Source organism: Stegostoma tigrinum, chromosome 29, assembly GCF_030684315.1.
Source record: "Stegostoma tigrinum isolate sSteTig4 chromosome 29, sSteTig4.hap1, whole genome shotgun sequence".
NCBI lineage: Eukaryota > Metazoa > Chordata > Chondrichthyes > Orectolobiformes > Stegostomatidae > Stegostoma > Stegostoma tigrinum.
The window spans coordinates 17,619,580-17,641,289 of record NC_081382.1 but is presented as its reverse complement, the minus strand read 5'-3'; the positions used below and the strand labels follow the sequence as shown (position 1 = coordinate 17,641,289).

Below are 21,710 nucleotides of genomic sequence, written 5' to 3'. Positions count from 1 at the left end.
AGATAAGTGTGAGATGCTGCATTTTGGAAAGGCAAATCGGGCAGGACTTATACACTTAATGGTAAGGTCCTGGGGAGTGTTGCTGGACGAAGAGATCTTGGAGTACAGATTCATTGTTCCTTGAAAGTGGAGTCGCAGGTAGATAGCATAATGAAGAAGGCATTTGATATGCTTGCCTTTATTGATCAGTGCATTGAGGATAGGAGTTGGGAGGTCATGTTGCAGCTGTACAGGACATTGGTTAGGCTACTTTTGGAACACTATGTTCAACTTTGTTCACTCTGCTATTGGAAGGTTGTTGTGAAACTTGAAAAGGTTCAGAAAAGATATAAAAGGTTGTTGCCAGGGTTGGAGCATTTCAGTAATCGAGAGAGGTTGAATAGGCTGGGGCTATTTTCCCTGGAGCATCAAAGGCTGAGGGGTGACCTTATAGAAGTTTGTAAAATCATGAAGGGTATGGATAGGGTAAATAGACATGGTCTTTTTCCCAGGTAGGAGAATCCAAACTAGAGGACATAGGTTTAAGGTGAGAGGAGAAAAATTTAAAAGAGACTAGACAGGGAATGTTTTTTATGCAGAAAGTGGTGCATGTATGGAATGAACCGCCAGAGGAAGTGATGGAGACAGGCATAATGAGAGCATTTAAAAGGTTTCTCGATGAGTATGTGAATAGGAAAGGTTTAGAGGGATATAGACTGAATGCAGGCAAATGGGACTAGATTAAATCAGTCTATCTGGTCAGCATGGATGAATTGGCCCAAAGGATCGATTTCCATGCTGTACAACTCCATGATTCTATGACTGTTTCTTTGTAGAGCTTAGAGCAAAACCAGCAAAAACCCTGTACCATAAGCTTTGACTGATTTAGGTTGTAATTGTGTCATTTGTATTTGAAAATAAGAATGATGCCCACAAACAGGAGTTACGCTTAGAAAGCTTGACTTTGATTACCAGTGGATAGTAGGTGGTGAATTGAGTTCACGCTATCTTCCAGATATGATTCTGAATGTGGCAGTCACGCTAAATCGTCAGCCTCCCAACATGTAAACAAGGAAATGAATGACTTGTGCTAGATAGTCTTTGCTCGGGTTTGCCTCTGATTAAAAATGGTTTCTCTGCACACATTGGCAAAGTCCCTCTGCTTAATTATCATTAAGTATCTCAGGAAAATACTTTGTCATCTCTGCCTCATTTAAAATTTTGATTTTGATTTTTTAAATTCTTTCACTGCACAAGCATCAATGTATCTCTCATTTAATTCACCAAAATGTGCAAGCAGAACAAAAACAGACTTTTTTTCCTTCAGTTTTGCACTTTAAAGAGAACTAAAAGAGAAGTGAAAAATGTTTGGCGTCATGTACACTTAAAGGAATCAATATTCATACTGGATGCAAAAATGACTGTCACTTCCTAACCATTTATTTCTGCAGATTGCTTGGACAAGGCAAACTAAATAGTGGAACTACTAAAGATAAAATCTACATTTGGAATTTAATTTTAAAAATCAGATAGCAATGTCTGTGAGGCTTTTGTTTGAGAATAACAATCCCAGTTAATTGAGAATTAAAATTTGAAAATACAGCCCATGTTGTTCTTTTCAAAAGTTAACAGATATCAAAAATGACTAATCCATTCAGTATTTTAAACTGGAAATTTCTCATTGTTTCATTTTGTTTTTCATTTATTATTAATTCAACATCAATTAATCCATGTAGCCCTGGACCAATATTTTGGAGTGCTATGATACTTAATTGTAATCATTGTGTGCTCATTTTGATTTAATTTTGAATATGTTAATATTAAAACCAATATTGTCTGGATTGCACATTTAAAATATTTGCATTGTCATTGTGAATGTTGTGTTCATGATAGTTGCTTCTCATTATTTCCTTAAGGATCAAGTGTAAGTATAGCTTTTGTCATGAACTGCCTGGGGTTTTCAATCAATAATTACTTCACAATTTTTTTTGAATGAAAAGTAGTTATTGTAGAGTGAAGTGTCCAAATAAATACTTCAGTTCCAAATCTTTTGATGTCCCTGGAAAAATCCTGAAAATAAAAAAAAGTTTCAGCATTTTGTATCATTCATAGTTTTTCTCAGAAAAGCTTATAAATTGTATAGGGCTGGAGCTGTCACCCATCCAGTAGTACAAATGCTCTGTGTTTTTATTCAAAGTTTAAGTACTGTGACTCGTGCATGTTTGTCTAAACATTTGGAAGAAGAAGCCAACGATAAAACATGAATGAGAACACTTAAAATTATGAGGTTATGACTTAAATAAATTATTTTAAATATATTTGCTTACCGGTGCAAATGCAGCCTGATAACGAAATACAGTTTGTTTTAATGAGTATTTATTTCTCAATGTCCCACATAGATGTATTTACTTTCTTGTTCTATAATCAATTATTTCTGCATGTACTGTGCTGTCTCTTTAGTTTGTGTTAACCAATCAATTCACTGATAAGTTTTGTTTCATATAAACTCATTTCTAACGCTCATTTTCTAACTTGTGAAATTCTTTTTCCAGTTACCGGATTCATTATAAGGATATGTACAAATTGTTGCATATTATCTCACCACCTCTTGGCTTAGGAAAGAACTGCCCACATAGGTTGGCCTATAAGGTTTGAATTTAAACTGATAAGCAGAATATCCAAAAAAGACTTGACTGCCTGCATCTGAATAGGAATGATTGACTTGACCATCTCTTCTGTTCAATTCAACGTTTTAACTTTTATGAGTTTGCTAGAGATTTTTTGGCATGCTGACTTGAAGTATGTTCTCTAACAGGAAGCCATCATCCCTTTTATCATGTACTAAGCTGTCAATCATTCCTTATTGAAACAGGGATTAGGAAGTCTAGATTTCACTGCGAGAAGGCATATTCCAATGCAAAGCCTGTATTTGCACTGGAAAATATTAACACTTCCATTTTGGAATCTAATTAACCTGGATTTCTGTGTTTCTTTTCTTTTTTTGTTTTTGTTCCCTTTTCTGTTTTGTGTTTTTGTCTTCGCTTTTGCTTCACTTCTTTTCCAAAGTGGGCGCATCACTTACAATGACATGTATGAGATGCTGAGACACATGTGTCCACCATTAGGCCTGGGAAAGAAATGTCCTGCAAGAGTCGCCTACAAGGTAGCATATAAATCAAGCACACACAAAACAACTTTTGCGTGTCAAATCCAAATCTGTGTTTTCCTGTACGTGCTGTTATATTTACGTAACTGTTGTTCATATTTTTCCATTTGCCAATCAGAAGTCACATTGTCAATCATGATTTTCGTCTGTCTGTGTTTTGTGAAATTGATCAGTTTTTGTTTAGTCAATAAAGGATGTTATTTCATAAAGTGCTTAACTACATTTTATAGATACCTAAATAGGATTTCATTCTAATTTCTATTGCGATTCAAACCCTAGTCTATAAACAATAGTAAATACTTAATTAAATGAAGAGCTTTGCTATGCCCAATTTTGTGACTGAGCCTGCATACTGCTTTGAATTAGTAAGGTGTGGAGCTGGATGAACACAGCAGGCCAACCTGCTCCTATGACACTGCTTGGCCTGCTGTGTTCATCCAGCTCCACACCTTGTTATCGCAGATTCTCCAGCATCTGCAGTTCCTACTACCTCTACTGTTTTGAATTGTTGCCTTTTTAATGGAGGCAAATAAATTACGCTGCATTAGTATCATACAGGCTTAGAAAGTATTTCAAATAATAGAAGTTTCCTCACACAATGAGGCTGATAACAATGGCAGCACCCTCTGTATAACAACCATAATGAGTTCCAACGGAAGTGTGCAGACTAGTGATCCAGAGTGTTCTAAAATAATTACTAAATCACGTTTCGATTATATGTGTTAAATTGAATGATACAAACAGGGGTGTGCAGATAATTTGTGTGTTAGTTCTTGTGTCTGGTGTCCAAAAATGTCCTGTCACAAGCCACTTTCCTTTCATGTCTCACTTCGTGTCCTTTCTTTGCATCTCCTTTGATTTGTGAAATCACACAGCCACTTAAAATTAATGTAAGAATCTGTTTTCTTTATTTTTTCAATAAAAATCAATGCCACTTAAAAACATTGATTTCTGAATCCAAAACATATGGAAGGGAGTTAGGTGTGGAATGAACAAAATAACACATAAGAATTACACAGTGAAAGAGAGAAATATGAAGGGTGGAAGCAAACAGTCTTCTTTAAGAAGATCATAGAATTAGAGAAATTGGGATGTAATTAGAGACAGGCACAAGAAGAGAGACATTTTGATTTTATATTCCCCATAACTGTAGCAACCAAAGAGCTGAAATTTTAGATAAATCAACCATAAAGATCTTTCTTGATAATTATGCATTACATATTCACTCATTACCATCGGCATTTAATTGTTTATAAGTTCAGCAATTTATTTGCAGTCATAATAGCGAGTAAATATAACAGCATATTTTTAGTTTAGAACTTGTGGATGTGCAATGGAACATTGTGATTGTATCTACCCTGTACTATATACATTGACAATATTCCATATTTAACCGTTTGTATTGAATATTATATTGTTACAAAGATCTTTCTCTTTATTTTACTTCTCTGTCCTTTTACCATTCTCAGAAAGATCTTTCTTTAAATCATATTGTGTGGCAAAAACTCAAAATCTGCTTTTTCTTATTATTTTAAAATTCAATTGTAAATCTGAAGTTTGTTCTTTTTTCCTTCCGCAATCGTATATCATTCTGTCAGTCTTCAAAAATTCCTTCAGAATAGAAAGCAAATCCCTGTACAGTTCATTTGCCATTGCATTCTAGCATGGACTAAATTGCTAGCCTTTTGAATTGCATGCAAGTCTGTGCCTGTTTCTGCTCTACTGGGGAACTCTCCATCTGTCTGCTCATTGCTATGCATTTCTCTCTCCCTCTCTGTCGCTCACTTCTCTTGCTCTCGAATGGATTCACACTGACTCTATTTCAGTAAGTTGTTTGATGCATTGTATTGTATTAAGACTAAAGATGCTCACTTGTGTTAACTCCTGGTCTGCTGATTTGAACTAGTGTCATAGTTCTACCTGGTTCGCAAAAATTGTGAACCTGTCTTCTTTCAAGAGCTTTATTGGCTAATTCTTTTATTCTCAGAAGGTATTGGCAAGTGTATTGCTGCTTGAAGTGTTCTTTTATCATATTTCCATTAGTCTGATTGAAGAACTGAATTTTTAGGTACAATACATGCAGTGATTACGAGCAATCCCACTGAGGCCGCAAAAAGACAAAGCCCAAGACCAAACCAAAACAATTACCCAAAACAAATGTATTCTGTGTTTCCATTGTACACAATAGGAAAGTTTGATATCATTTTCCTAGCACTTTTTAAGGGGCAAGTTGATTTCAGATTTGACACCTGTTGCATCAGCAGATGAAGAGGTAACATTGCTAAAAGTGCAGCTTACCAAATGCATTGTCTGGCATCTACACTTAATGCAGTAAAACCCACTAATGCCCCATGTCCTTGTTGCTATTTGCTTGCAGCGCCTCGTAAGAATGAACATGCCAATTGCTGAAGATGGCTCTGTGCATTTCACATCCACACTGATGGCATTGATTAGAACAGCACTTGATATTAAGATTGCTGGAGGTGAGTGGACAGGCTTTACCACGTTGGTACTAGGATTGAGAGCATCGAATTTGACTGGAAGATTCAGCTCAAAATGTTTTAATTTCAATGTATATTTCCAAGAATACAAAAAGAACTTTGACCTACCTGGGCACTTGTTATCCTGTTACAGTGTTTGATTTTGAGATGTTAGAATGCATATTACAAATAACATAATTGTAACTGTGCAGCAGAAAGCCATTTGGCCCATTATGTCTGTGCCTGCTCTCCAAAAGAGTGATGATTCAGAATAGGCCAAACCTATAAATGTAAGTTGATCATTGCATTGAACAGCACTATGTAATTTTTTTACTGCCCTGCAGTACTGTCCCAATTGTCACAACGTTGCCATGTTTTGAAAATGTAAAATACAATGTCCCGTTAGCCTCTGTTGTCATATTTTCCTTTCTCCCTGTGATTTAAACTGACAGCTTGGAAGAAACAAAGAAGAACTTCTGCAAAAAAAACTAAGCCTGCTTTTCTCTGAGTTCCATTTTAAAATGGAAGGAGGACACTCTTTTGCTCTATTATTTTCGGGCAATGTAGCTCCAATCTTTTTTTCAAAAATGACAGATGTTTGGATGGATTTTGAAGTGAAAATGGATTCAACTCATCAGATGATCTGTTGGTATAAAAACTGACTGAAAATTTTGAGAGGCTGTAAAAATATTCCTTTGATGTTTGTTGCCTAGGTTAGCCATTTAAATGATTACAATTTATTTTTGCACTGGTGTGGTTTTGTTATCTTTTCTGTCTCAATGAAGACATGTTTCAGTTCAAGACCTCACGAGGTTTCATTTATTGTCCCCCCGTGATTCTAAAGTAATTAATTCCTAATTAATGGCAGCCGAGATTGTCAAAGATTTTAAACAAGAAACTTGAAGTCAGTTTTACAGAACAAGAACCTCCTTGAAGCTGAACAAGGAGGCCATCAATGACAATCTTGATCATTGAGTAGTATCTTCATATTTCAGGGGTGGCAGGGCTGGAGGTGTGAATGTGACCCAATTAAGCAAGGTGATGGTATTCCTGAACCCATCACTTTCCCACTTCCACTTGAATTAAGATCTGGGCAGGAAGGTGGAGCTGGGGCCTTCCACCCCCATTTGTAGTCAATGAAACAAGGGACGATAGTTAATTAAATAGATTTGATTGAGCCAGGAGTTTCATACTGATAACCATTTAATTGAGAAACATGTATAGTCCTGTTGTTTCTATTCAATCACGGTCCTGTATTTTCAATGAAGTTAACCATTTTATTCTTGCTGCAATGGGTATATGACCTAATAAAACGTTGGGCTTCTTGTTCAGCATTATAAAATAGGCAATGAGAATGCAAATAATGAAAGTCATTCGGGGAGGGAGTGGAGAGATAATGGGAACTGCAGATGCTGGAGAATTCCAAGATAATAAGATGTGAGGCTGGATGAACACAGCAGGCCAAGCAGCATCTCGGGAGCACAAAAGCTGACGTTTCGGGCCTAGACCCGAAACGTCAGCTTTTGTGCTCCTGAGATGCTGCTTGGCCTGCTGTGTTCATCCAGCCTCACATTTTATTATTGGGGAGGGAGTGGCGTTGACATAATGTCATTGGGCTAGCAATCCAGAAAGTCAAACTAATGTTCTGAGGTCATGGGTTCCAAATCCCACCGTAATATTTGAATTCAGCAAAAATGTGGAATTAAAAAGCTAGTTGAATGGCAGCCATTTTAGTAAAGGCCATCTGGTCCACTAATACCCTTTACAGAAGGAAAGTGACCATTCTTACTTGGTCTGGCCTCCATCTGATTCAAGACCCACAGCAATGTGTTTGTCTCTTCGTTGCCCTCCTGACAATTAGGGATGGGCAATAAATGCTGACCTAGTTAGCAACAACCACATCCTACGAAAGAATTTAAAAAAAGAACATTTTTACAGAGTGACCTATAAAAGTCAGCACATACCTTCCCCATTAAGTGCTTTGTGGCACACAAGGCAGCATCTGTACCTCTGGGTCAGGGTTCTTGGTTCAAGTCCCAAAATATGTCAAAACAAATCTGAACAGATTGATTAAAAATACTGCACCTTCCACGTATCCAAGAGTTTGGACTTCCCCAGGATAATAAGTTTCCTAACTAGGCCTAATAATCTCGTGATGTTTGTGAAGCAGATTAAGCCTGGATGTGTAGCTTTTAATAACTGCCAGGAATCCATCCTCATATATGTGTAAATAATTGAGTCACAGCACTGTTGGTTTAGTGATATCAGCAGGCATGCAAGCATTTAAGCTGGACAGACTAAAAAATATAGTTAGGGAAAAATATGCAAACCAAGTGAAACAATCATTTGAAATTTGTCAATGAAACTAAGCCTCTACAGTATCCATGGCAACCTGCAGTCCCTGATGTAAGTCCTATAACTGAAGTCTTCACTGATCTTTCTCCTTTTGTTCATACCACAATGGCCCAGCAGTGCTCACTACATGAACTTCCTGATGTTTATGAATTACTCCCTTCAACTAACAAAGGCTAAAGCAGCAGCTGCATGTCAAATTGTCAGGATCTATTGCTGTAACTTGCAGGTCACAACACATCCAACTTTGATTAGTTTCCCCAGTTATTGGAGGTTCTCCGTTCACAAACTTAAAGTGAGTTTAAAAACATTGATTTCTGCTTTAAGATTAAAATTGGTAAATTCAAATTTGCCACCCGAAGGTTGCAGGAACAGCAACTCATATTCCGCTTGGGAACCCTGCAGCCCAATGGTATCAATGTGGACTTCACCAGCTTCAAAATCTCCCCTTCCCCCATCACATCCCACAACCAGCCCAGTTCGCCCCCTCCCCCCACTGCATCCCAAAACCAGCCCAGCCTGTCTCTGCCTCCCTAACCTGTTCTTCCTCTCACCCATCCCTTCCTCCCATCTCAAGCCGCACCTCCATTTCCTACCTACTAACCTCATCCCACATCCTTGACCTGTCTGTCTTCCCTGGACTGACCTATCCCCTCCCTACCTCCCCACCTATACTCTCCTCTCCACCTATCTTCTTTTCTCTCCATCTTCGGTCCGCCTCCCCCTCTCTCCCTATTTATTCCAGAACCCTCACCCCATCCCCTTTTCTGATGAAGGGTCTAGGCCCGAAATGTCAGCTTTTGTGCACCTGAGATGCTGCTTGGCCTGCTGTGTTCATCCAGCTCCACACTTTGTTATCTTGGATTCTCCAGCATCTGCAGTTCCCATTATCTCTTTGCTCCTGCACTGTGTTACTTATACTTACTAATGCTATTTATGAATCTTTTGATTTTTACACAAGCGTATAGCTTTACATTAATATTAGAAGATTGTTGTGTATTTTTCATTAATGTTAGTAAATGGGGGAAAATATAGACCAGTATTCTGAAAAACCGAATTGGAACTCGTTTTTCCATCTGGGAACGTACTTGTGTCCATTTGTTTGTAATTAAATAAAGAATGATTCAGAGTGGAGGATTATAAGAGTCACATCAGGAAATTTTCTGAAAGTTCCTCAATTCAGCCGCAGTGGAAACCTTTATTCCAAGTGAAAATATAACTTTCCATCATAGAAAACAACAATAGATACTGCATTCAATTTGAGTCAATAATAAGAAAATCATCATTATATAGTAATTGGCAACTAGGGATAGTAATTGAATAATAGAAATGTAAGTAATCAAAAATCTCAATACATCTGACAAAAGAGACTTATTAGTGCTCTTCATCAAATTTACAAATTTCTGGTTATCTTTTACCAGAGAATAAAGATCTCTAGTACCTGTTTTGATACCCAGTTGTATTTTGCAAATCAAAGGACAAGTTTTTTTTAATTATAATTGCTTTTCTTATATTCTGACAGTAAAATGTTTTTGAGTTTGAGAGGTCAGGGTGATATTGTCAAAGTTAAAATATAATTTAATTTTCAAGTTGACAATTTGAAGATTGCCATCAGCAAGAAACCAGAGAGAAAAAAAATGACTCTGAAATCTAGACAGGTAGATTTGTTACATGATGACAGTTACCTTAAAAAAAATCAACATGGTTCTGAACTGACAATAAAAAGTAAATTGAATGGGTCTGGAATTGGCCATTACTTCTCTGCCTTTGACACAGGGCAGGAACCAGCTTTACTTATCCTGTGTGGGTGGAGCAGCCATTGACATCTGCTGCCATGTAGTATAGATTGAAAAACTGATGCCTGCTTGCAGACTCAACACAGCCTGGTCACATTATATCTCAAAGAGCGATCAAATCAGATCTATAAAGGTTGCTGTTTAAGTGAAAGCTGATCTGCTAGGAAACAGGAAAATCTGTTTACTATTCAGTGCTAAGTTCTGCTGGCTCCTCAATTTAAAATGTCCAAAGGAGAACAAAGTGCCGCAAGTATGACTAATAGAACTTAACAAAAAGACTTAACCCTTTTGTAGAACATTTTAAATTTTCAGAAGATAATTTGAAATATTTTAAAGATACTCAGTTATCAAAATATATTTATGTTGCTGTCCATCTCTGCAAAAATGGCTGGAGATTTTTGATATTTTTAATCATGGACTTAAATTGCACCTATTAATTGGAAGGATCATAGCTGATATTTGTGATCTAACAACATCAAGTCGTATTAGGGTGTCAATAAATACTGAAGGCATTGATAAAACACGCAGTGTCAACAGATAGTTTAATCCCCATTTTGACATCAATACAATATAACATGTTGACACATTTTAAAAAGCACCAGCTAAACATTATTTTGCAATCTGTCAGAGAAATTAAGTGGGTGTTTGCCACAGTTATGCCGATGTAAATCATGGCAATTAGTTAAATGATTTGTGTATCTAGCAGGAAAGCTTTCTCACTGTATGCATGTACATTTTTTTTCTAGGATATGGTAATATTTTTGTGAAAGGATTTGTGAAATGTAGTCTGTTCAATATCATATTTGCATGAGGTCAGGTGACCTAATCCAATGTGACAACAGAACAACAGAGAAGAAAGAGAGATAACACGGTGTGAAGCTGGATGAACACAGCAGGCCAAACAGCATCAGAGGAGCAGGAAAGCCGATGTTTCGGACCTAGACCCTTCTTCAGAAATCGGGGAGTTCTGAAATAATTAGGGAGAGAGGGGGAGACGGGTAGAAGATGGATAGAGGAGCAGATAGGTGGAGAGGAGACAGACAGGTCAAAGAGGTGGGGATGGAGCCTGGAGCCAGTAATGGTGAGTGGAGGTGGGGAATTAAGGAGGGGATAGGTCAGTCCAGGCAGGACAGCCAAGTCAAGGGGGCGGGATGAGGTTAGTAGGCTGGAGATCGGGGTGGGGCTTGAGGTGGGAGGAGGAGGTAGATGGAAGGAAGGACAGTTTAGGGAGGCGGGGTCGAGCTGGGCTGGTTTTGGGATGCAGTGAGGGAAGGGGAGATTTTAAAGCTTGTGAAACCCCCATTGATTCTATTGGGCTGCAGGGTCCCCAAGCGGAATATTACGTGCTGTTCCTGCAATCATCGGGTGGCATCGTTGTGGCACTACAGGAGGCCCAGGATAGACATGTCGTCTGTGGAATGGGAGGAGGAAATTGAAATTGTTCGCGACTGGGAGGTACAGTTGTTTAGTGCGAACCGAGTGTAGGTGTTCCGCAAAGTGGTCCCCTGGCCTCTGGACATCGGTTTCTAGGTGGTTGCCAGAGATGGAAACAGAGACATCCAGGAAGGAGAGAGAGGTATCAGAGATGGTCTAGATGAACTTAAGGTTGGGGTGGAAGGTGTTGGTGAAGTGGATGAACTGTTTGAGCTCCTCATGGAACCATGAAGCGGTGCCGATACAGTCATCAACGTAATGGAGGAAGAGGTGGGGTTTAGGGCCAGTGTAGGTATGGAAGAGGGATTGTTTCACGTAACCCACAAAGACGCAGGCATAGCTTGGGCCCATGCAGGTCACCATGGCCACTGCCTTTGTCTGTAGGAACTGGGAGGAATTGAGAGAGAATTTGTTGAGGGTGAGGACGGGTTCAGCTAAGCAGATGAGGGTGTCACTGGAGGGGAACTGGTCAGGCCTGCGGGACAGGAAGAAGCAGAGGACCTTTAGGCCATTTGCATGGGGAATGCAGGTGTTGAGGGACTGGACGTCCATGGTAAAGATGAGGTGTTGGGGACCGGGCAATTAGAAGTTTTGGAGGAGGTGGAGGGCATGGGTGGTCTCACGGATGTAGGTAGGGAGTTCCTGGACCAAGGGGGAGAAAATGGAGTCGAGATAGGTAGAGATAAGTTCGGTCGGGCAGGAGCAGGCAGAGACAATGGGTTGACCAGGGCAGTCAGGTTTGTGAATTTTGGGAAGGAGATAGAAGCAGGTGGTGCAGTGTTGGGGAATGATGTGGTTGGAGGCAGTGGGTGGGAGGTCACCTGAGGTGATGAGTTTGTGGCTGATTTGGGAGGTGATGGTTTGATGGTCGGGGATGGGGTCATGATCAAGGGGGCAGTAGGAGGAGGTGTCACGATCATGTCCCTCCCTAACCTGTCCTTTCTCCCACCTATCCCGTCCTCCCACTTCAAGCCCCACCCCCACCTCCCATGTACTAACCTCATCCCTCCCCCTTGACCTGTCTGTCCTCCCTGGACTGACATATCTCCTCCTTAACTCTCCACCTACACTTTCTTTTATTGGCTCCATCCCCGCCTCTTTGACCTGTCTGTCTCCTCTCCACCTATCTTCTCCACCATCTTCTATCCACCTCCCCCTCTCTCCCTATTTATTTCAGAACTCTCTTCCCCTTCCCCATTTCTGAAGAAGGGTCTTGGCCCGAAACGTCAGCTTTCCTGCTCCTCTGATGCTGCTTGGCCTGCTCTGTTCATCCAGCTCTACATTTTGTTATCTCAGATTCTCCAGCATCTGAGACAGAGAGTAGTAGTGGAAAGGAGTTTCTCAAATTGGAGACCTGTGACCAGTGGTGTTCCACAGGGATCTGTGCTGGGACCACTGTTGTTTGTGATATATGTAAATGATTTGGAGGAAGGTGTAGGTGGTCTGATCAGCAAGTTTGCAGATGACACTAAGATTGGTGGAGTAGCAGATAGCGAAGGGGACTGTCAGAGATTACAGCAGAATATAGATAGACTGGAGAGTTGGGCAGATAAATGGCAGATGGAGTTCAATCTAGGCAAATGCGAGGTGATGCATTTTGTAAGATCTCATTCAAGGGCGAACTATACAGTAAGTGGAAAAGTCCTAGGGAAAATTGGTGAACAGAGAGATCTGGGTGTTCAGGTCCATTGTTCCCTGAAGGTGGCAACGCAGGTCAATCGGGTGGTCAAGAAGGCATACAGCATACTTTACGTCATCAGATGGGGCATTGAGTACAAGAGTTGGCAGGTCATGTTACAGTTGTATAAGACTTTGGTTCGGCCACATTTAGAGTACTGTGTACAGTTCTGGTTGCCACATTACCAAAAGGATGTGGATGCTTTGGAGAGGGTGCAGAGGAAGCTCACCAGGATGTTGCCTGGTATGGAGGATGATTAAAAATTCACCGACTTAAAGCACAAGGCTTGAGTAGCTCATTGCTATCACCATAGCCTTGAGAAAAGAGCCTTTTCCAAATGGTTGCCATCTCTTAAAACAGGCATGAGTCAATGGCTGATGAAGGATGATATCCTCTTTGAAGAATTCAAGTTTGAGATGGATTGACTTAAATTTCATTCAAAAGAAATCTATTGGCTTTATATAGTACCTTTCATGAACTCAGGGTATAGCAAAGTTTTCGTGTGTTTCCTCATGCTACCTTCCAAACTTGTCTCATTACCTATGCACCATGTCTCCAGGACGGCCTGCTCATCCTATTCTCCACTTTGTCAGAGGCGAAGCTTTGCCTACTTCTCGGACCTCTCAGGATTCCTGGTAGACAGCCATCTTTCAAGCCCAGCTATATACCCAGTCATGTGCTGGCAGTCCACAGTAATGTTGCATAATTCATTTTAATTGCCCTGGACTTGTTGGACAGAGGGTAATTGGCACCCACTTTGTCAGCTACCACCTGGAGGTCCCACTGGACAGTGGGTGCATGCCTAGAATGTGGCCTGAGATGTTGAAGACTGATGAAAGTCCAAAGCTGGAGTTGCCAGATTACAACTTTGATTAAGAACTGCAAAAGCTGAAAACCTGAAACAAAACTTAAAACAGAAACTAACTGCTGGAGAAACTCAGCAAGTCTGGTACTGGACTTGAAACGTTCGGTCTGTTTCCCTTCACAAATGCTGCCAGGCCTGCTGAGTTGCTCCAGAAATTTCTGTTAGTTGTTACTGCACTGATTTTCATGTCTGAGAATTATCACTGTCTATCTTCTACCCAGCAAGACAGAATAGGAAAGTGGATATCAGTGAGGTGCGATCGTGTAATATTGAGGCTTCCCACCGCTGTCTCGTGAGAATCACTTCTTGTCAGTCAACACTGTTGAAAAATTGGACATTTTGCTGTCAATGGCAGGAAGCTTCTTGCCAACCGTCTCATCTGTTTCAGAGCTGAGGACATTCTGCCCTCTGTCACTAGTGTTTAACAGATTCATCAGATACAGCATTTGCACATTGAACATGGAATAAAACAATACATGCTCAAGCTCGCTTTCCTGTTGACTGGAGTGATCTGTAGGTGCATATCATCCTGAAACTTCCTGATTTCCCTGACCAGTGCATTTGATCATTCAGCTCTGCTTTTCCTGTGATATGCAGATAAATGCAACATCTTCCTTTGGTGGCATTTAGAGGCTTTCCTGCCTTAGTTAGCTTTTGTTTTGCCCATATTGTATTTATGCAACTTGCATTTAATTTACAAGAACTTAAGATGATCCAAATCCAAATACAATCTTACCGCGTACCCTCATATGTCCAAATGAATGGCTGTTGCAGTGCTTTTATAGATGTTTCTGTGCATATTAATAGAAGTGATGTCAGGGTCTTCACGTTGGCTTGATACCCTGGAGAGGTTGCATCGATTTATACTTCACATGTTTGTAAGCAATACGGTGATAGTCATGTATATTACAAGAAAAATGGGTTATACAGTCACAACAAAATGCCAATTTCATTCTTGTTTTTTCTTAGGACACATTTCTTTCTGCATTTTTTTCTCATATGGTTTCTGCTAGCCAGTACTGCCAGTTCTCGCCTAGCCTGTACATTAACGTCATCTATACCAATCCATTCCTGGGAATGCTGATGAATGTGAAATGCTGAGAGGATGTTTGTTTTCCTTAGCGATACAATTTATAAATCAGTCACTAATACAACATTTTAGGACTGAATGAGAATTACAGTGGCACTATACTTCTTCTCATAGATGATGTAATCCACAGCAGGTTGCCTTACTTAAAGCCAGGAACCTGTTACATTATAGAAAGCTTTATTGAAATACATATTTTAATACATTTAGATTTCTAGTGAGTCAGTCTTGAGTACCCGGTATTTAAATATTGAGGCTAAAATGGTGAGATCACATAACCAAGATATGATCACCATATACATTTTTTTGGATATTTAAATAGACTAGTATATGAAAATTTAAGAAGCTCACTTATTACAGTTTTTGTAGAAAAATTAACACTATCATTTTAACAGGTAGCCTTCAGTGCTACTGTTAAAGTGGGGATAACTAGCCCAAAATGGTCTCTTTTTCTTGTTTTCCGATAAGAAATACTGAACTTTGCATGCTAATGCATCACTATCTTCTGCAACAGAGTTTTTTGTTACTTGTTTGTGAGATGTTAGCATTGCTGGCAAGGACAGCATTTATTCGCCACCACTAGTTAGAATGGTCTGTGACTCTGAGAAGTTGCAGCTGACAGGATTTCCAAACAGCTATTGCACTTGTTTCTTTAACTAGTAGAGGTCATTGGTTTGTAATGTGCTCTCTAAGGAGCCCAGTGCTGCAGTAACTGTCCTAGAGAGAGAGTGAATATTCTGTGATAGATGGGATGCTAAGCTAGTGGGCGTCTTTATTCTGGATGGTATTCATCATCTTGAGTGTTGTTGGAGCTGCACTCATCCAGACAAGTGGAAAGGATTCTATCACATTCCTGACTTGCATGCTATAAATGGTGGAGGGGCTTTGGTAAGTCAGGTGGCTTGGTAATTGCTCACCAAAGAATTCCCAACATCTGACTTTCTCTTTTAGCCACAGTAATTATGCTGTTGGTTCAGTTACATTTCCAGTCATTAACCTTCCCAGGATGTTAACGGTAGGAAGACCAGAAATGTAACTGAAACCACAACATATATCTTATATTTGTAAGAGCAGTGACAGTAATACTACTGAATACCTAAAAAGGGATGGTTAGCTTATCTCTTCCTGTAGATAGTCATTTTCTGGCATTTAAAATTTTACTTGCCGGTTATTACTCCAAGTCTTGAGTATCATCCAGACATTGTTGCACTTGGGAATGGACTGCTTTGGTATCTCATGGTATACAATAGGGGTTGAACAGTTTGCAGACGTCAACAACATCCCATTTATGAATGTCATTCATGAAACAGCTGTAAGTATTTGCATGCGACACTAACCCAAAGAGCACCTGCAGTGATATCCTGGGGCTGAGATGTTTGGTTTCTATGAGCCACACCATCTTCCTTTTGTATTAAGTATGACTCTAGCCAGCGTAGATATTCCCCTGGTTTCAATTGATCTCATTGTTACTAGGGCTTCTTGATGATACCCTCTGCCAAATGTTGTCTTGATGTCAAGGACAGTCACTTCCACCTCATCTCTGAAATTCATCTGTTTATCCCATGTTTGAATCAGAATTGTATTGAAGTCTAGACCAGTGAGCAGGCTATTGCTAAGTAAGTGGTGGTCGATAGCACTGTTGATGATAGCTTCCATGGCTTTGCTGATGATGGAGACTGATCATATGATAATTGTTGGGTTTGGATTTGTCCTATTTGTTGCCAGGCCCTTCCTGGGCAATTTTCCATGTTTCTGTATAGATGCCAATGTTGTAGCTGTACTGGAACAGCTTGGCTAAGGGGAAGACTAATTCTAGTGTGGAAGTCTTCAGCACTGCAGCCAAGGAGTTGTGATGCTTTTTAACGGCTCCACTGGTCAGACCACAAGGAATGCTATAAGATGAGCTACCTGAAGATGATATAGTAGTAATTAAATCATTGAAGAAGAAAAACAATTTTGCATTTGGTTTACATTAAAGATATATTGAATCACAAATCTCAGAGAATTTGTGTGTATTGAAGCATCGAGATCAGCTAATTTAGTTTTCTTGTGATAAACTATTCAATGTCTCTTATATTGCCACAATATAGTACTTAATTAGAAATACAATATCATCTGAATTTCTTCCAGGGAGTAAACACAACTTCCAATAAAGGCCAAATCACAATGAAAATGTCTCTTCTTTATTTTTACAGAATATACTAGCTTAAAAAAAATAAGATTCTCAGCATTGAAATGAGATTTTAAAGTGGAATGTAATTGCAGAAAATAAAACTATGGTGGACAAACACCAAGCATTACAACTGAACAAGCTTGCAGAGTTTGAAGCAGAAGGCGAAATAGTTTCTGTGCAAACAGCTGAATGAGTCAAAAAGTACATTGGAGACTTGGGACCTACTAATAGATGTTTGCAGCACAAAATAGACCATTTGGCCCATCGCACCCATGCAGTCAACAAAGATCTGACTACAGCAATCCCATTTTCCAGATTTTAGCCAATATCCCTAGAGACAATTGGAACACAAGTGAATATCAAAGTACTGCTTAAATGTTACAAGAGTTTCTTACTAAGCCACTCTTTCAGACAGTAAGTTCTAAACTTCCATCACCTGGCTGATTACAGGCTTGATCTGAAAGTGACTATAGTTCCTAAAAAAAGTGAAAGTATCAGATGGCAGTAAGGTGAGAAATGGCTATCTATTAGAGATGTCTGATTTCTTTATGACTGTGTTCAGACTATGCATCTGGAAATTAGGTCTTTTCACAATTTTGAAATGAACCAGTGGAGTGCTTTTCCACATTCAAAGAGATCTGACAGCTGGAGAGATGCAGGAATTATCTATTTTCTGACAAACAGTGGAAGCAACCTGTCCGAGATGTGTAATTGTGCTGAAATCTAAAGGCATCCAAACTGATTTTGTCTTTAAGTAGGATTTGGAATTGTTCATTCAAATCACTTAAAGAAGTTTGCTACATTTTACTGAGGTATAACTTGGAAAATTTAATGGCATCATCAAGAAATCAAAGAAATTGAGTGCAACAGAACTGTAGAGAATAGAAGAGGCCATGCTGTCTATCGTAAGTGTGCTAGCTGTTTAAAAGAAGTAGTCAATTGGTCTTCCATCCTGGATCTTTCTTCCTGGTGTGCAAATTCCTCATTTTCAAGAAAACATCTGAATCTCTCTTGGAAGTTTTAACAGAACCTGCCTAACTTCCTTTTTCAGGCAGTGAATTCTGGTTTATGCATGCAGAAGGTAGTGTTCATAATTGAACGATACGAGTAATAGATCTCTTGTGGCACAGTGATAGTGTTCCTACCTCTGACTTAAGATATAGCAGTTCAAGTCTTACTGGCTGTGAAAATCTGTAATAAAATCTCTGATCAGATTGAATTTGAAACATCTCGAGCAATGTCAGTTACCTGAGGAGTAAATGGACAGATGATAATAGAATTAAAGAATGCCCACAAAAAATCCAAGAGGCATGGAAGGACATGTTCACATGTGAATGTGCAGCTGTTTTTCTAAACTTCAGAGATAAGGATAAGTTAGAGCTTTGTTTGAGTAATTCCCATTCACTTACAAACCTTTCATGTTAGAACCCAGCCTTCCTTATTTTACTCTTTTTCAGCAACATGAACTCTTTTTTTAAGCTAAAACTTGTATCAAAATGTCGAATGAAAATTCTGTAAGATATGTCAAATTATGCTTTTGGTACATTGTAAATATTATTAAACTTGACTATCCATAAAATAACTGGTTATGATAGCCTAGGGAACCAGTTGGAATGTTGTGGGGATATTGTACATATATTCCTCAAAGTATTTTCACATTGTGTGCATGAAGAAAGAGAATCTGACCCTGCTGATCATTTGCAGTGATTAAAGTCATTAATGAGGCACATATGCTGTTTCACTATCTTCCATCACTTTCCCGTATTTTCCCTTCTCTACATTTAATCTTATCATGGGACATGCTTATATTGTGAAGTAGTCCCTTTGATTCCACAGGCTATTTACAAATCTCACCTGCCCTTGCTTCTACCTTAAGTATGTAGAGTTATAATTTATCTCCTATTCAACTACTTGTCTGGAGGATTGTTTTTATCATGCATTGTCAAGGAAGATGGCTAATGAATGGACACCTTGTTGTTTCACAGCATTAATCCCAAGGGTTTAGGTCTTTTCATTTAGCCTTGCACACACAATGAACAAAAATACAGCTGTTGTATGCCTGGAGCTAGATCAGAATGGATACAGAACAATAGTTTATATGTGCACTGGAGCAGGGGCAGAGTCTGACTGTGCTTGTCTTCTCCCGTAGGAGGTTCATACCAGCAACAGTGTGATGCTGAGCTTCGGAAGGAATTGACTGCTGTTTGGCCAAATCTGTCTCAGAAGGTTTTGGATATACTGGTGCCTCCTCATAGACGTAAGTACTCTTCCTCAGTTTGAAAGGTTGGGTTTTGCCTGAGAAACATAAAATCTCTTCAGTTGGGTTTAATGAGGCGATATTTTCACATGTCAATTTCAGTTGATAAATTGTATCAGTGATAATGGGAACTGCAGATGCTGGAGAATCCAAGATAATAAAATGTGAGGCTGGATGACCAACACCTTCCACCCCAACCTTCAGTTCACCTGGGCCATCTCCAGCACATCCCTTACCTCCTGGACCTTTCAGTCTCCATCTCAGGCAACCAGCTTGTAACTGATGTCCATTTCAAGCCCACCGACTCCCACAGCTACCTAGAATACACCTCCTCCCACCCACCCTCCTGCAAAAATTCCATCCCCTATTCCCAATTCCTCCGCCTCCGCCGCATCTGCTCGCACGATGAGGCATTCCACTCCCGCACATCCCAGATGTCCACGTTCTTCAAGGACCGCAACTTTCCCCTCACAGTGGTCGAGAATGCCCTTGACCACGTCTCCCGCATTTCCCGCAACACATCCCTCACACCCCGCCCCCACCACAACCGCCCAAAGAGGATCCCCCTCGTTCTCACACACCACCCCACCAACCTCCGGACACAATGCATCATCCTCCGACACTTCCACTATCTACTATCCGACCCCACCACCCAAGACATTTTTCCATCCCCACCCTTGTCTGCTTTCCGGAGAGACCACTCTCTCCGTGACTCCCTTGTTCGCTCCAAACTGCCCTCCAACCCCACCACACCCCGCACCTTCCCCTGCAACCGCAGGAAATGCTACACTTGCCCCCACACCTCCTCCCTCACCCCTATCCCAGGCCCCAAGATGACTTTTCATATTAAGCAGAGGTTCACCTGCACATCTGCCAATGTGGTATACTGCATCCACTGTACCCGGTGTGGCTTCCTCTACATTGGGGAAACCAAGCGGAGGCTTGGAGACCACTTTGCAGAACACCTCTGCTCGGTTCGCAATAAGCAACTGCACCTCCCAGTAGCAAACCATTTCCACTCCCCCTCCCATTCTTTAGATGACATGTCCATCATGGGCCTCCTGCAGTGGCACAATGATGCCACCCGAAGGTTGCAGGAACAGCAACTCATATTCCGCTTGGGAACCCTGCAGCCCAATGGCATCATTGTGGACTTCATCAGCTTCAAAATCTCCCCTTCCCCCACTGCATCCCTAAACCAGCCCAGTTCATCCCCTCCCCCCACTGCACCACACAACCATCCCAGCTCTTCCCCTCCACCCACTGCATCCCAAAACCAGTCCAACCAGTCTCTGCCTCCCTAACCTGTTCTTCCTCTCCCCCATCCCTTCCTCCCACCCTAAGCCGCACCTCCATCTCCTACCTACTAACCTCATCCCACCTCCTTGACCTGTCCGTCTTCCCTGGACTGACTTATCCCCTCCCTACCTCCCCACCTATACTGTCCTCCCCACCTATCTTTTCTCTCCATCTTCGGTCCGCCTTCCCCTCTCTCCCTATTTATTCCAGAACCCTCACCCCATCCCCCTCTCTAATGAAGGGTCTAGGCCTGAAACGTCAGCTTTTGTGCAGATGGGCCTGCTGTGTTCATCCAGCCTCACATTTTATTATCTCAGTTGATAAATTGGCTGAATTTAAACAAACGAGCCGAAGTACCTGACATTCCCCTAAACTCAACAACTGATCAGTTAGTTTATTACTGAGCTATCAGGTGAAGAGCCATGCCTTAAGTTGTAGCTTTTAATAAAGCAAGTATTTGTAAATATATTTACATTACAGCACTCCAAATTTTGGACATTAAAAATAGCTAGAAACATTTGAAACATCTTTTTTTTAAAAAAAGGGACAAACAAGAAAAGTGAGAACAAAGAAATTAAATGAAATAGTGCAATGGTGGTTATTGTGCTTGTGAATTGTTCTAACGATTTGCAGTTAATAAGCCTGATTTATTATTGATTTAAGAATTGGATATGCTGCTGAGACGAGGATTAGAATGACATAACATGGCCAATTGTAGTACATAGTCCACCAGAAACAAGTTAGGAGGAGGCTGCATGCAGTCATGTGTAATTGAGAATTGCAGTCTGACTGAAACGTCAACTTTCCTGCTCCTCTGATGCTGCCTCTCCTGCTGTGTTCCTCCAGCTCTATACTGTGTGATCTCTATTTTCTGAGGAAAAGTCAGTCAACCCAAAACATTAACACTGATTTCTCTCCACAGATGCTGCTAGACCTGCTGAGCTTTTCCAACAATTTCTTTTTTGTTTCCAATTTACAGCATTCTCTGGTCTTTCGGTTTTAATTTCAAATAGTTTCTTATTTGTTTCTTTTTTTGACATCCAGAAATGCTGTTACACAAAACTGAAGTTTTTTATTCTCTCCTCACCATGTCACCTGTGCCATTCTTTTCATCCATTGACCATCACCAGTAAATCATTCATGT

The 21,710-nt window shown here is 40.3% G+C and overlaps 1 protein-coding gene across 2 annotated transcripts in view; it reads left to right on the top strand.

The window, feature by feature from the left end:
* The window catches only part of cacna1ba (calcium channel, voltage-dependent, N type, alpha 1B subunit, a), a 566,885-nt gene that overhangs the window by 514,727 nt on the left and 30,448 nt on the right, over positions 1-21,710 (top strand). The window contains exons 39-41 of one of the 2 annotated variants that reach the window (XM_059638405.1): positions 3,046-3,142; positions 5,523-5,628; positions 19,160-19,267. In XM_059638405.1, the coding sequence (XP_059494388.1) occupies positions 3,046-3,142; positions 5,523-5,628; positions 19,160-19,267 (311 nt within the window). Of the gene's footprint in view, positions 1-2,531; positions 2,629-3,045; positions 3,143-5,522; positions 5,629-19,159; positions 19,268-21,710 lie in introns of both variants that reach the window. The other variant, XM_059638404.1, reaches the window with a different exon arrangement.